At 55.1% G+C, this 12,503-nt stretch overlaps 3 protein-coding genes across 3 annotated transcripts; 2 read left to right on the forward strand and 1 right to left on the reverse strand.

Annotated features, from left to right (window-relative positions):
* The first annotated feature begins 1,210 nt into the window (after nucleotides 1–1,210).
* Nucleotides 1,211–4,270, forward strand: IE81DRAFT_339966 (hypothetical protein). Its single transcript, XM_025515594.1, has 6 exons — nucleotides 1,211–1,732; nucleotides 1,809–2,006; nucleotides 2,083–2,213; nucleotides 2,289–2,494; nucleotides 2,574–3,574; nucleotides 3,648–4,270. Exons 1-6 carry the CDS (start codon nucleotides 1,517–1,519, stop codon nucleotides 4,053–4,055), a joined length of 2,160 nt encoding a protein of 719 aa, XP_025371682.1. The 5' UTR covers nucleotides 1,211–1,516; the 3' UTR covers nucleotides 4,056–4,270.
* A 1,923-nt stretch (nucleotides 4,271–6,193) lies between these two features.
* On the forward strand, nucleotides 6,194–7,709 carry IE81DRAFT_286989 (acid protease; the record flags this gene model as incomplete). Its single annotated transcript, XM_025511698.1, has 3 exons — nucleotides 6,194–6,421; nucleotides 6,501–6,581; nucleotides 6,663–7,709. The coding sequence occupies 3 exons, from the start codon at nucleotides 6,194–6,196 to the stop codon at nucleotides 7,707–7,709; spliced, it is 1,356 nt and encodes a 451-aa protein (XP_025371683.1).
* A 619-nt stretch (nucleotides 7,710–8,328) lies between these two features.
* Nucleotides 8,329–9,002, reverse strand: IE81DRAFT_9631 (hypothetical protein). Its single transcript, XM_025517790.1, has one exon. The coding sequence runs from the start codon at nucleotides 8,901–8,903 to the stop codon at nucleotides 8,466–8,468; it is 438 nt and encodes a 145-aa protein (XP_025371684.1). The 5' UTR covers nucleotides 8,904–9,002; the 3' UTR covers nucleotides 8,329–8,465.
* Between the last annotated feature and the right edge of the window lie 3,501 nt (nucleotides 9,003–12,503).

The raw sequence follows: 12,503 nt of genomic DNA on the forward strand, positions 1-12,503 counted from the left end.
AAGTATGCAGAGGCTTGCTGGGCTTTACTTAAGGGACAAGACTGCCCACCATGTCTGAAGTCGTCCCGAGACACGGCGGCCGAAGTGCGAGTATACATCCACGCGGGCCGTCCACGCTGATAGCGCTGAGCACTCGTACAGGAGAGCTTTCCGATACAGCTTTACCTTGTTGTGCGCGGTCTTCATTTGGATTCCACCATTCACATAGTGAGCTCATTAATTCTGCTGCGCAGGTTATTTTGTGAGCGCCCCTATTATTACTGCACGGTGTATTCATACTCTGACTCTTCTGCCTATATATAGCTTGCGGCTTGGACCCTTCCAGGCGCAGCTCCTGCTGCTCCGGGCGGGGTCTGTTGGTCCCAATTAAGGATGCGGGGTGCATCGTGCATGCTGCTGCTGCTAATCAAGAATTGCATCCCGCTCGCTCACGTTGTGAATGGCGCAACGAGCTGCTGCTCACGAGCATGCAGAGGCAGGCGGACGAGCTGAGACTCAACGCCTGCATGGCGACTCGCGACTTGCTCAGCTATGGGAAGAGAGGCCCCTCTCGCAAATGAGGTCCTCCTCACGCCACCATCACGAACAGCTATAGGCACACCTCTTCTCGCCGTCCAGAGATCCTGGGTGCGGATGCAGAATCACGAACGTCTCGACGACAAAGCTACGTACGTTCTACCGCCGGTTGCACGTACAGCAGAATAAATAGATGCATGGCTGCCTCGATCACTCTCACCTGCTGCGCTTAGATCGTGCACAAAAGTCACAGTGCGGGCGAGATCTTGCATGGATTCGGCCTCGGTCCGCGCCGCGGCTGCGCGTATCGAACGAGCGGTCGCGGAAGGTTGATGGTGTACCGACAATCAATCACAAATATCGCGAATTGTGAATGGACAAAGCGCCGACTGAAGGCTTTGTGTGCGGTTGAGCAAGTGCGGGTTCTGACACGCAGTCACACAGTGTATATGAGGGAACTGCAATGTGTAAATGCTTCGGCACCCCGTCGATGTTTCCTTCGAGCTTGGGTCGTCAACGGCGGGCGGCCCTACACCGTACAATTAGCTCGAATTACTCATGTGCATACGTGTAGAGCGAGCGGCCCGTGCGACCCCGTGATTTTTCAAGTCAAGAGTCACAGTGGATCCACCCCTGCATGGCTTCGCCATTCCCCTTTAAATAATCTTGAATGTGAATATATATATACTCTTGACTCTTCTGACTGGGCGGGTATTGTGATTGCTCACATCGTGGACGCGGACCGAGTCTTGAGTCGCACCTCATCAAGCCATTTGTCAGGAGTCAGACTCACATAGTGCTCTTGATGACGAGCTTGGCAAGCTGGGAGGACGCAAGTCATGCCAAGGGATATGAAGATTCTCTCCTGCACCCGCTTCATGATCAAGATCTAGTCGACCACGTCTTGCTCTCATCTAACGACCTCTCACGCTTTACGAAACGCCAGCCCGACAGCCTGCCTCTCCTCCAAATCCAGCCCTGAAAGCATACATCTTGCGCAATGGTCAAGCCTCATCGTCTCAGCGTGATCTCACCGGCCACAAAGCTGCCATTTCCAGGCGAGCCTGATTCTCCTTCGACGCAGGCGGACGCTGCAGCCACCAAGCCGAAGCCGCAGCAGAAGCCATCCTCCAAGACGTTCCTGGACCACATTCGTTTGAGGACGCTTAGTAACAGCAAGAAGGATGGCAAGTCCAGCTCTGCGCCATCCACACCTGTGAGTCATTTGGAAATGTGCCACGCTTTGGCACCCGAGCGACATCCTGTCTGACCATGACGTCCTCACTTGTCAGCGCCCCGGGGACGAAGCCAATGGTGCGCAGTCCCTCGATCTGGCCGTGGCTAAGTTGAGCCTCAGCTCGGAGATCACGCCAGATGGCCTCTCAAAGAAAGAAGCCGGCAAGCAAGGCGAGGTGAAGCGCCAGATGACGCCAGCTGCCGAAATCAAGCAGGCCGACGCACAGATCCCGACAGAGTTCGGCAGCCGTGTCGTGAGTAGCTGTTGTCGACGCCTTCTCCGTCGCCTACGCCTCCTCACCAGCTGCGCTCTGGCCACCGTCCTTGCAGTACATCTTCTCTCCCGATCAGTCGATGTCCGACATTCAAGCCCAGGTGGATGAGGTGTTCAGCGCCCAGGAGACCAATCAATTTGGCTCAGACCGCTTCGTTCTTCTCTTCATGCCCGGCAAATATCAGCTGTACGTCCTCAGATCGCTTGCGCGCGCTCGTCACACGGCCCGAATGCTGATGTCCCTCGCCGCACTTACGCACAGTGATGTGAAGATCGGCTACTACACCACTGTACACGGTCTGGGTCGCTTCCCTGAAGATACCATCATCGAAGGCGCTGTCCGGGTCAAAGCCGACTGGATGGAGAACAGCAATGCCACCTTGAACTTTTGGAGAGGCGCCGAGAATCTCACAGTCATTCCGACCATCGAAGAGGATCAAAAGATCCTAGTGTGGGCTGTGTCGCAAGGTGCGCCGCCCAAAGCGCTATTTGCGTGCTGCCCCCCTGTCTGTTCTGACGTGGTCATCTGCCTGTCCATCTTTCGCAGCCACGTTCTTCCGTCGCATTAGCGTCCAGGGCAATGTGGTCCTGTCTGACCATGGTGGTTGGTCCAGCGGAGGCTTCATCGCCGATTGCAAAGTCTCGGGTAACATCGACAATGGCACACAACAGCAGTTCATCACTCGTAACACCAGCATGGGAAGCTGGACAGGCGGGTCTTACGCTCAAGTCTTTGTTGGAGATGAAGGCGCTCCACCGGAAGACTGGCCCGCCAAGCCCTTCTCCACGATCAAGCGCACTCCTGTGCTGCGCGAGAAGCCGTATCCCATCGTCAACGAAAAGGGGACCCTGCAGATCGTCGTGCCACAACTAAAGCTCAGCAGCGTTGGACCTAGCTGGGTCGAGTCGCAGGACGCCGGATGCGATTCCCCTCCTGCTGATGTGGTGCTCGACCTCTCTAGCTTCTACATCGCCTCCCCGCTCAAGGACACTGCCTCGACCATCAACGCTGCTCTGGACTCTGGCAAGTCGATCGTCTTTAGTCCTGGCGTATACCCGCTCGACCAAGCGCTTGCTGTCACGCAGCCAAACACCATTCTGCTTGGCATCGGACTCGCCACCCTCAGACCCGAAAATGGCACGGCCGCTGTGACTATATCTGATGTCGATGGCGTGACAGTGTCTGGATTGCTGCTGGACGCTGGCTTCCGCAACTCTGCCAACCTCATCACGGTAGGGGACGCCAAATCCGCCCTTTGCCACTCGCACAACCCAATCGTTCTTCACGACATTTTCTGCCGCGTCGGCGGTGCTGGCTTGGGCCGCGCAACAACCTGCATGACCATCAATGCTCGCGACACAATTGTCGACAACACCTGGATTTGGCGAGCCGATCACGGTGAAGGTGTCGGTTGGTACGATAATCAGGCTGCCGTTGGTCTGCTCGTCGAAGCAGATGATGTCACCATCTACGGGCTCTTTGTTGAACACTTTCAGCAGTATCAAACGGTTTGGAACGGTGAACGTGGACAGGTGTTCTTCTACCAGGTGAGCGGCCTTTCCGCTGCAAGAGCATGCATTTGTGATCACTAAGCCAGAATTTGCTTCTTACTGTGCTCAGAGCGAATTTCCATACGACCCGCCCAACAACGCTGTCTGGTCCCATTCGCGCGTTCCGGGCTATGCATCCTACAAAGTTGCTCCCAGCGTCAAATCCCACTTCGCTACTGGGCTGGGTATCTACGCCGTCTTCGTCAACGGCGGCGAGGGTGTGGTCAGCTATACCGCAGTCGAGCAGCCGGTCTCTGATGAGGCTTATGCCATCAAGGTGGTCCTTGTGCGACACGTCTCCATCGTGCGCTTTGCTGGAAAGGCCGGAACGGGGGTCAATCACGTCATCAACGGCCTTGGCAAGGGCATCGGCGACAATACCCGTCTATCTATGCTCAAGGATGCCTACTCTGGCGATGATCAGACCTCGCCTGACCTGCAAAAAGCTGCTAGCAAAGTAGCTGCAAAGCGCAAATAGTCGTCCAGGGCTACCGAGCAACGCAGAATCCGCATCTAGGTTCCTACAAGCTACCCTTCGTATCGCAGCCCAGCTTCCAATGCATACCGCGGGATTCTCCTTTTCTTAACGTCGCTTTACGACCCTTGATCAGACCTGCTACGACAAATTTTCATGAGCGCTTATTGAGCTTCATCGATCGAGTTCAGACCTTGCGAATGGCATCGTCGTGGCTGTGAGTGCGAGTGTTGAGGATTGTCCAGTAATTGCGTGCAGTAGTGTCCAACAGAAAGCTCTCCCTCAGGGATCATTTCTGGAATGTTGCATGATGACTCAACACATCGCTAGCCGCTCGAGCCAACGCCATGTCCAGATCTCAAGAATACCGCGTGTAGATGTGATTCCTTGAACGAAAGACTCTTGATTTAGCGTTCGGAGTGTCCCACTCTCGGACTTGGGTCTTAGGTGTCCAATCTGGCGAATCTGTTGAGGTCAGTCGTGAGTGATTCCGAATCAACCTTCGTGATTGCCCACCTGCGCATGCGTGAAGCTTGGGCCGTGATTTGGATGTCGGAGTCATTGAACATTCACGTGATTGTAAATTCTCCGTCCTCAGGAAGCGGAGCCGAAGGTCTGAGTCAAGCCATCAACAAAAAAGGACTCCAATCAGAGGATATGATCCTAGGGTACACTTCACATCTTTGAGACTTGACTATCTAATCCCTCGCTTAGTGAAGCTAATTCAAAATTAAATCATCCTCAGCCTGCTGCTCTACGCGTTCAAGCAGAACTCGATTTGAAAATGTTCAATTAAGGGGCTTGCATGACGCTGTTATTCAAATTATAGGCTGTTGCGACACAGAGCGATCGAGGCGAGTCCGCGCGGAAATCAGGCTACCGCAAGGGGTCGTACCTGCCTGCCGGCGCTTGATTCACGACCGTTACAGGCGGCACGGCGTTCGTTGCTCACCTGAACTTCACGTCTAGACATACCTCGATCATCCAGCACCATTCATTGTGGCCGGGCTGGCCGAGCTGCAAATTCACCTCCGCTCGGCACTCATACACTCATCCTTCAGCTGGCGAGCTGTGACGCGAAGCGGGTTCCGAAAATGTGCCATGAGATTCAGAATCGCCGCGCAGCCTCCGCCACTGTACAGATGACAATCTCGGAATGCAACAGCTAAGACGATCTCAGGGGGGGTGGGAGGCTAAGAGTTGGTGCGCTAACATGCCAATGGATCGCCATGATGTCTCCGCATTCCATGAGACTCCCTTCCGACCAAGGCTCATGTCGAAGCGCCGCTCGCCTCTCCGAATGTCCAAACGGAGTCGCAAAATGGCAGATACCGTTGCAGTGCTGCTGACTCTATGCGCTGAGATGAGACATGAAAGCGCCAAGCCTTGCGGATAGTGTTGACCGACAGGCTCAGCTCGCCCGCCGCGACCTTTCCGCACTCCAACCTTGTAGACACACTACCTTGGACCCCGGGCTGAGCGGGAGACTGCACCAAATAGATTCAACAATGTGCGCATATATTCGGATTCGCTCACTGTAGGGTTGCCACCCTACAACCGTATCACGCAGTATACCCAAATTGATGAAGGAGACAGCATGCTCGCAACCGCTCTTTGTTCTGCGCAGGTCACCTCATCCAGCAACAGCGTCGTACCTCGGTGTCTATTCCCGCCTCAGCATGCAACCTCAGCTTCCGGCCACGCCACCAATCCTTTCCTCCTCGCAACAATTTCGATAACAGCGCATCAGACATAAAAGCCGGAGCTTCGGTGTAATTCCTTTTGCTCTGAGCCCCATCAATTCTGGCAAGGTGCTGCCGCCGCTCAGCATCGAACCATCGTCTGGCCAAACAGCACTATTTGAACTGTCTCGTTTTCCTCACATTTCCTCGGTTCTGGCCTCACACACAAGGATGCTGCGTCACAATGTCCTCGTAGCCCTGCTGCTTTCGCTCTCACTCTCCTTCCGCAGCGCCAATGGCGAAGATACGACACAATCGACGTCGCAATGGCAAGCACAAGTCTTTCACGACCCCGTCAAGCATCACGGCAAGCACCACATGTCGGTCATGGCTCATCGTATCCTTCATCCGCCCTTTCTCACCGACGTACTGGAGCGGGCCTCGCAAGAAATGGCCAAGATGGAGTCAGAGATCGACAAGGACTTCGACATCCCCACCGGCGTGCAGAAGAGGGCAGCCAAACCATCTCACTTGCACTCACGCTCTTACAACGATCGTTTGCAGGCCAGAGCACAAGGAACATCGGACGGCGACATCACCAAAAGGGGCGAGAATCGCCGGTGGGTGGGCGATGAGGGTCTTGGCTTGAGCATAGCCCGGGCGTCCAACACTCAGAGGGACAACGAAGTGAGTTGTAAAGGCGAAGTTCTTGTCTCACGGGTCATCTTGATGCTGACCGAATGTCGACCGCACTCCTGTTGATCAGTGGCTGATCGAAGTCGGCGTTGGTTCACCCTCACAACCCATCAAGATGGTCGTCGACACTGGCTCAGCCGACTCTTGGATGGTGCGTCTCGGCTCGATGACATAGCTTACTTGATAAGGAGAGCGGAAAGAGCTGAATTCCCGCTTCTCCTGGTGTTCTTAGTACTCGCCGTCGTGCTGCTACGGCAAGAGTCACCACTACTTCGATCCAGCCGCATCCTCCACATTCTCCAACCGCACCCTCTCTACTAAGGGCCGGCCCATCCGTGCGGCATCCGGCGTACAAGGCCAGTGGTGGAGCACATCCTACGCTGGCGGCTCAGGAACCGATGGGTACCTGGGCATCGACACGATGCGAATTGGGAATCCTTCTGTCAATGTGCCGGACTCGACCATTGGCCTTGCGCTCGCCGTCAATGGTCAGCAGCGTGCGTCGAGGAAGATGGAAGGTTTGCTAGGCTTCAGTCCGGGCGCTCTCAGCCCTACGCGTGGAGGTTGGGTCACGCCCTTCGAGAAGATGACGCGGGATGGGACCCTGGCGTACCCGGTCCTCACCGCCAATTTGCTCAAGGCGGACCGCAGGACAGGTAAAGGAGGCGGAGGCCAATACACGTTTGGAGATGTCAAACAACCCAACATGGACGGGGAAATGAAGTGGATCGATTCCACTAGCACGTACTACTGGGGTGCACACGGAGCCGGGCTGCGCATGGGCGACCACCACCTCAATGACGATGATCACAACAAGCGCTTCATCCTGGACACTGGCTCTTCCATTCTGTACCTGTCGAGCAGAAGCGCAGCGCTGGGCAATGCACAGATTGCCGGATCGTACTATGCGGCCGAGTCCTCGCTCGGCACAAAATGGCTCGTTCCCTGCGCCACTGGGCTGGTCGAATACGAGCGTCAACTGCCTCCTGGGCAAAGGACACCTCCGTTTTGGGTGGATCTGGATGGAGCTCAGTTTGCCATCCCTGCCGAAGATCTCGTATTTTGGCCAAACAGTCCGATAGACCCTTCAGAGACGGGAGGAAGAGAAAACATGTGCTTCTCCACCATTCAGGAAGGTTCTGAACAATTGGCTGTCATTGGAACTGCTTTCATCAAGAACCACATCGTCTCGTTTGCCTTTACGGACAACAAGGCTACGAACCGAAGGATCGGCATTGCAAATCGCTCCGACGTCAACCTCTTTCCCAACCTGAACTGAGGCATTACGCCCACCGCAAAGCGCTGGAACGCTCCGCTCCTTCTTGACTTCCTCACACTCTCAAGCTGGCTTACCTCGTGCCATCTGCGATGGCACTCCCACTCCGCGATCAACCGGTGTCCACATTACGCTCCCTACTTGCATCTCAGAGCACATCAACAATGCAATGATAGAGTTCGAGGAAATCTTTCGGTCTGTTTCTTATGCATGGCGAGGCTATCTGTACAGATGAGTGACAAAGAGACCGACCAGATTTGGATCGGGGGAGGGGGAGAGCAAGGCGCGAGACGGAGGGCGTGAGAAATTCGTGTACTGTGATGATCATGCAGATTGCTGATCGAATTGACTGTCAGACGGTGTGGAGAGCGTCGTATCATTATTTGGAATGTCGAGAGTCGTGAGCGCAAGACGAATAATGGATGTTTAAAGATGCGAGAGGTTGTTTGTCGCACTGCCCCGAGGAGCGCCAGAATGCGGCACATTGTTCAAAGGCTTGGACGAGAAGGCGCGCTAGAGGGGTGGCGAGCGCAGCAAGGACTTGTCGCCGGACCTTGCCCCTTTTCCCGTGGTGACAGATGATGAGACGTGACCACGACGGGTCTTGTGCCTCTCCGCAGGAGACATTGAGACGAAAAAGAATTCCCCGGGCTGGAAGCTTGGGATCTGGCTGAGCGCACGTGCCAGATACAATGGCGACCCAGCAGTCGTGGAGGAGAGAGAGGAGCGGGGCAATGATCGGACCTAGCAGCTGCAGCTTCAAGAGTAGAAAAAGTCTTCGACGCTTCGCATCTTGCTGACGCGCGGTTCGAGAATGTGCCAGAAGATGTAGAAGGCAATGATGATGGAAGCGGTGTTTGCAGCTAGCCAAGCCAGAGTGTTTGCGGATCCGGCGAGCGAGAATTGAGCGGCGCTATTGGCTGGGAAAGCGCAGCAGGTGATCCAGATGGATTGCAAGAGCTGCGCAAATTGTTGAGGTGCCGAGCTGACTGCTTGTGCCATGTTCGAAACAGAGATTGGCCCGACGGCCGGTAGGAGCGGAGCAGCGATGGACTTGGTGCTGCTCGACAGGGAAGCTAGGCTCAGTGAGAAACCGTTCCAGCCTTGTGTCCGAAGGCTCGAAGACATGTACATGTTGCCCAGAGGCTCCAGAGCTGCTCGAAGCGAAGGCAGTGGGTTGCTTGCCATGGCGCTCATGACGGATGGTGCTTGCGCAGTGATGCAATGCGACGTGTTCCTTTCGAGTGCCTTGCAAATCGTGAATGACGTGTTGCGGTTTGGGGAGCAGAGGAGGCTCGAAGATCGGTGTGCTCGTCAACAAGGACGGTGTGAAATCGTTTGATCACCAGACGGGCAGTAACGGTCGTGTCTAGCAGACGGTGGTGAGCGGACGATTAGGTCTGGCTGGGAGGAGTACGGAGCAAGATGGCCAGGCATATATAGGCAGGAAGACGATGAACAGGTGCTTTGCACATTGTGCCCTCGTCAAGAGGTGTGCCGATCCAAGCATCAGCAGCAGCAGCAAAGAGGCAGAAGACCTGTTCTATACGTTCCCCTGAACGCGAATGCAATGCAATGCACACGCAGTGAAGGCGGCGATCTGCAAAAGTCAAAAGTGGCGCATCGCTAAGGCCTACCCCGCACCCCGCACTCACGACTTTCTGACGGCATGCGCGCGGCACGGCCCCCCATGCAAGAGCAGTGAGTGATGGGAGCGAACGCACGCACAGCACGTTGATCCGTGCGTATATAAACCATCACGAATAAGGTAAGGCGCTTTGGAGCGCATGAGAGCACTCGTCAGCGGTGACTGAGAAGAACACACCCATGCACTCACACTCACGATTCTCCAATCACCGTCAGCATGGTCACAGCTATCGTGCTGCTTGCTGCATGCACATCGGAGCGAAGAAGACGCTTGAATCTCAGATGCGGCAAGATGCAGGGGCAGCTTTACCTGCTCTTCTCTCAACAGCATTGGGGAGCATGAGGAGAGGAAGCCGCCGGGGGGGGACTTGCAACCGCGACAAAGCATACACCGCATGCATCAGCAGGCAGCAGAGTACAGTATATATGCGCGGAATCGGCACATTTGCAGCGCGTGCGCGCAGAGGTGCTGCCGAATCCCGCAGCGCGTTCTTGGGGATCTCATCTGCTGTAGGTAATTTGCATGGAGAGTGAGTATATGCAGCCGCGAGCGCTGGTGACCGTTGCACTCACGACTGTGATTGACAATCTTGAATGGCGCGAACCTGTGTTGAACGGCTCGAGCTGTCCTCAAGTCTGCAGCAATAATTTGATCAGCTTCGATGATGTATGCTCTGAGCGAGAGACCTTTACTCTGACTCGATCCAATCTGCTGAGCACATGTGCTTACAGTCAGAGTCCTTAATTCCAGCATAAGCGAGGCCGCGGCCTTTTGCGATCAAATCAAGCCAATTAACGTTCGCACACTTTCACTCACGACTCGCATTTGCTTCCGCCTTGCGCCGCCCCAACACAATTAAGCCGAGGCCATCAGCCATGCAGCCAGCACGCGTTGGCCGGCCGGAAGCTTTTCCCCGCACTTTAGCCCGTGCAACTCTGCTCACTTGCTGCACCACGTCTTGCTCATCGCGGCAGGGAAGCACACTGTGAATAAGGCTCCCAACACGTACGGCCTCACAGAAGGGCATGTATTTTGCGCCTCACCTATACCTAGAACAAGAATTTGCCACTCGCCACCAATTGCGTCCTGCACTTTCTCGTATGAGCGCGTAAACCACGGTCAAGCTGGAAGCTGGTGCGAATCGCATGGCTGCCACACCGGACCGGGCGAAAGCGAGGCTCAGATTCGCGCTCTTCATAGCTGTATATATACACACGCACATGACGTGAGCTAGAGTGTGAGTGTGTGTGCCTCTGCATCGTCGTCCCGAGCCTGACCCGCCGTCAGACTTGTCTGTGTGGCTTGTGGCGCGCTCGCTGTGAAAGACGAACGTCGCGCGTGGATACGCGTGAATTGTGAAGGGAAACATGCCGCTGCTGCTGTCGACGCGCGCTCAGCAGCATGCATCTGCACGGCACGCTATGAAAAGGCGGCCTGAGACTGGCCGATCCTTGCGAAGCAGAAGAGCTACCTATACACGCGGGAGGCCGGAGCGGCGCAGGCCTTGACACGCCCACGCGTATAGCATATTTGCAACAGCTAGGCGCTGCTGCATGCTGGGGGAAACTCGATCGTGCAAGCAACGCGTGCTGCATGCGGCGGCCAGCACACGCGGCAACGTGACGTGTTCATCAGGCCTATAGCTGTAGCCACGCATGCCGCCGCCGTCTTTTCCTGCTCTTCTCGATCCCGCTTGGGCGGAACGTGTATGTACGTCAAGAGCGAGCGAGCAAGCAAGCAAGGGTCTGTATTCACGATTCGTGATTCACGTGATTGCGAACACCTTCTCGTCCATGTTGGTGTTCAAGGAGCGATGAGCTGACAGCACGTTCCACCTCCTCCAAGGCGGTGAAAAGCCATGGACTGACTCACTTAGACTCGCACCTGTCCGACGCACGCCCTCTCTGCTGGGTCTCGCTTTGCAGCCCGCACGGCGCGCCTTGTTCTCTCTTGTCCCATTGATCTGCATCATCACGCATTGAGCAGCTTATTATTCTGAGCGTGAGCTGTCCAAAGCGTTCGCGATTTAGCCTCGCACGACTGCGCTGGACGGATGGATGTCGCCGGCATAGATTGATCTAGTAGCGCGGGCTCGAATGAAGGATGCATGCCGCACGCACCTCTTCTGAATCAGCACGCGCATAAGGTGATGTTGCCTAATCTAGACGTGTACTGTACGCCTGCGGTGAACAGCAAAGCGCGAAAGAAGATTAGGAGCTGTTGTGCAGGGAAAAGATCTTCAAATTTGAATGGAGTCGTGAGTGTCGAAGCAATCAAGAAGCGTGATTATTGGTATTAGCATCGTGTAGGGTGATCCTGCCTTGACTCTTTGTGACCGCGCTGACTAACGTATGCTTGCTGACTGTCCGTTGCGGGGAGGACTGGTGCCAATCACGTGGCAACGGCTTGTGAGCATTCAAGATTCGAATCAGAATTTGAATTGAATCACGTGAAGAATTTAAATCGAGATTGATGAGTCTTATTTTCTTGCGCACAGCCGAGTGGACGAGAGTCAAGACAAAAAAAAAGTTGTCCAGGTAGCCGTGCTCGAAGCTTGCCTTGACGAAGGTTCGAGACTCACGTGACTCGCGACTGCTCCTATCCCCATCACACTCATCAAAATTTCGACTCGTCAACTCTCTTCTCTTCTTCTCTGATGACTTGTGTGACTCAACACCTACGGTGCGGATGCAATTTTGAATGCGCTCCTTACTCGCGCGCGCATTGCAATACGATTCATTCACGATCCTTGACTCGGGATTTTCATTCAGATTGCAAATGTGCTCTTCTCTCTCGCGCTCGCTTTGCTCAAGTCAGAAGAGAGTCGATTCGTCCGCCCGCCCGCACGCACGCACGCACGCACGCACGCACGCACAAGAACGCGGGAACTAATCTCCGAGTCACGAGCAGCGCCCATGCGCAGGACTCTTGACTGCGAGTCAGTGAGTAAAGTTGAGTCCAGCACCTTGCCGCCTTTTCACACCTCTTGCACGTACAAGTGACTATATAGCTCTCTTGACTGCTGAGGATGCATGAATGAGCTCGCCGCTACACAATAATGGCTGACATGCACCGGCTGTTCTGAAAGCTTTTCGTCTTTGCTCGCGCACGCGCACGCGGTCGCGGTCACGCAACTCTGGATGACTGCT

Source organism: Ceraceosorus guamensis (assembly GCF_003144195.1).
Source record: "Ceraceosorus guamensis strain MCA 4658 unplaced genomic scaffold IE81scaffold_10, whole genome shotgun sequence".
NCBI lineage: Eukaryota > Fungi > Basidiomycota > Exobasidiomycetes > Ceraceosorales > Ceraceosoraceae > Ceraceosorus > Ceraceosorus guamensis.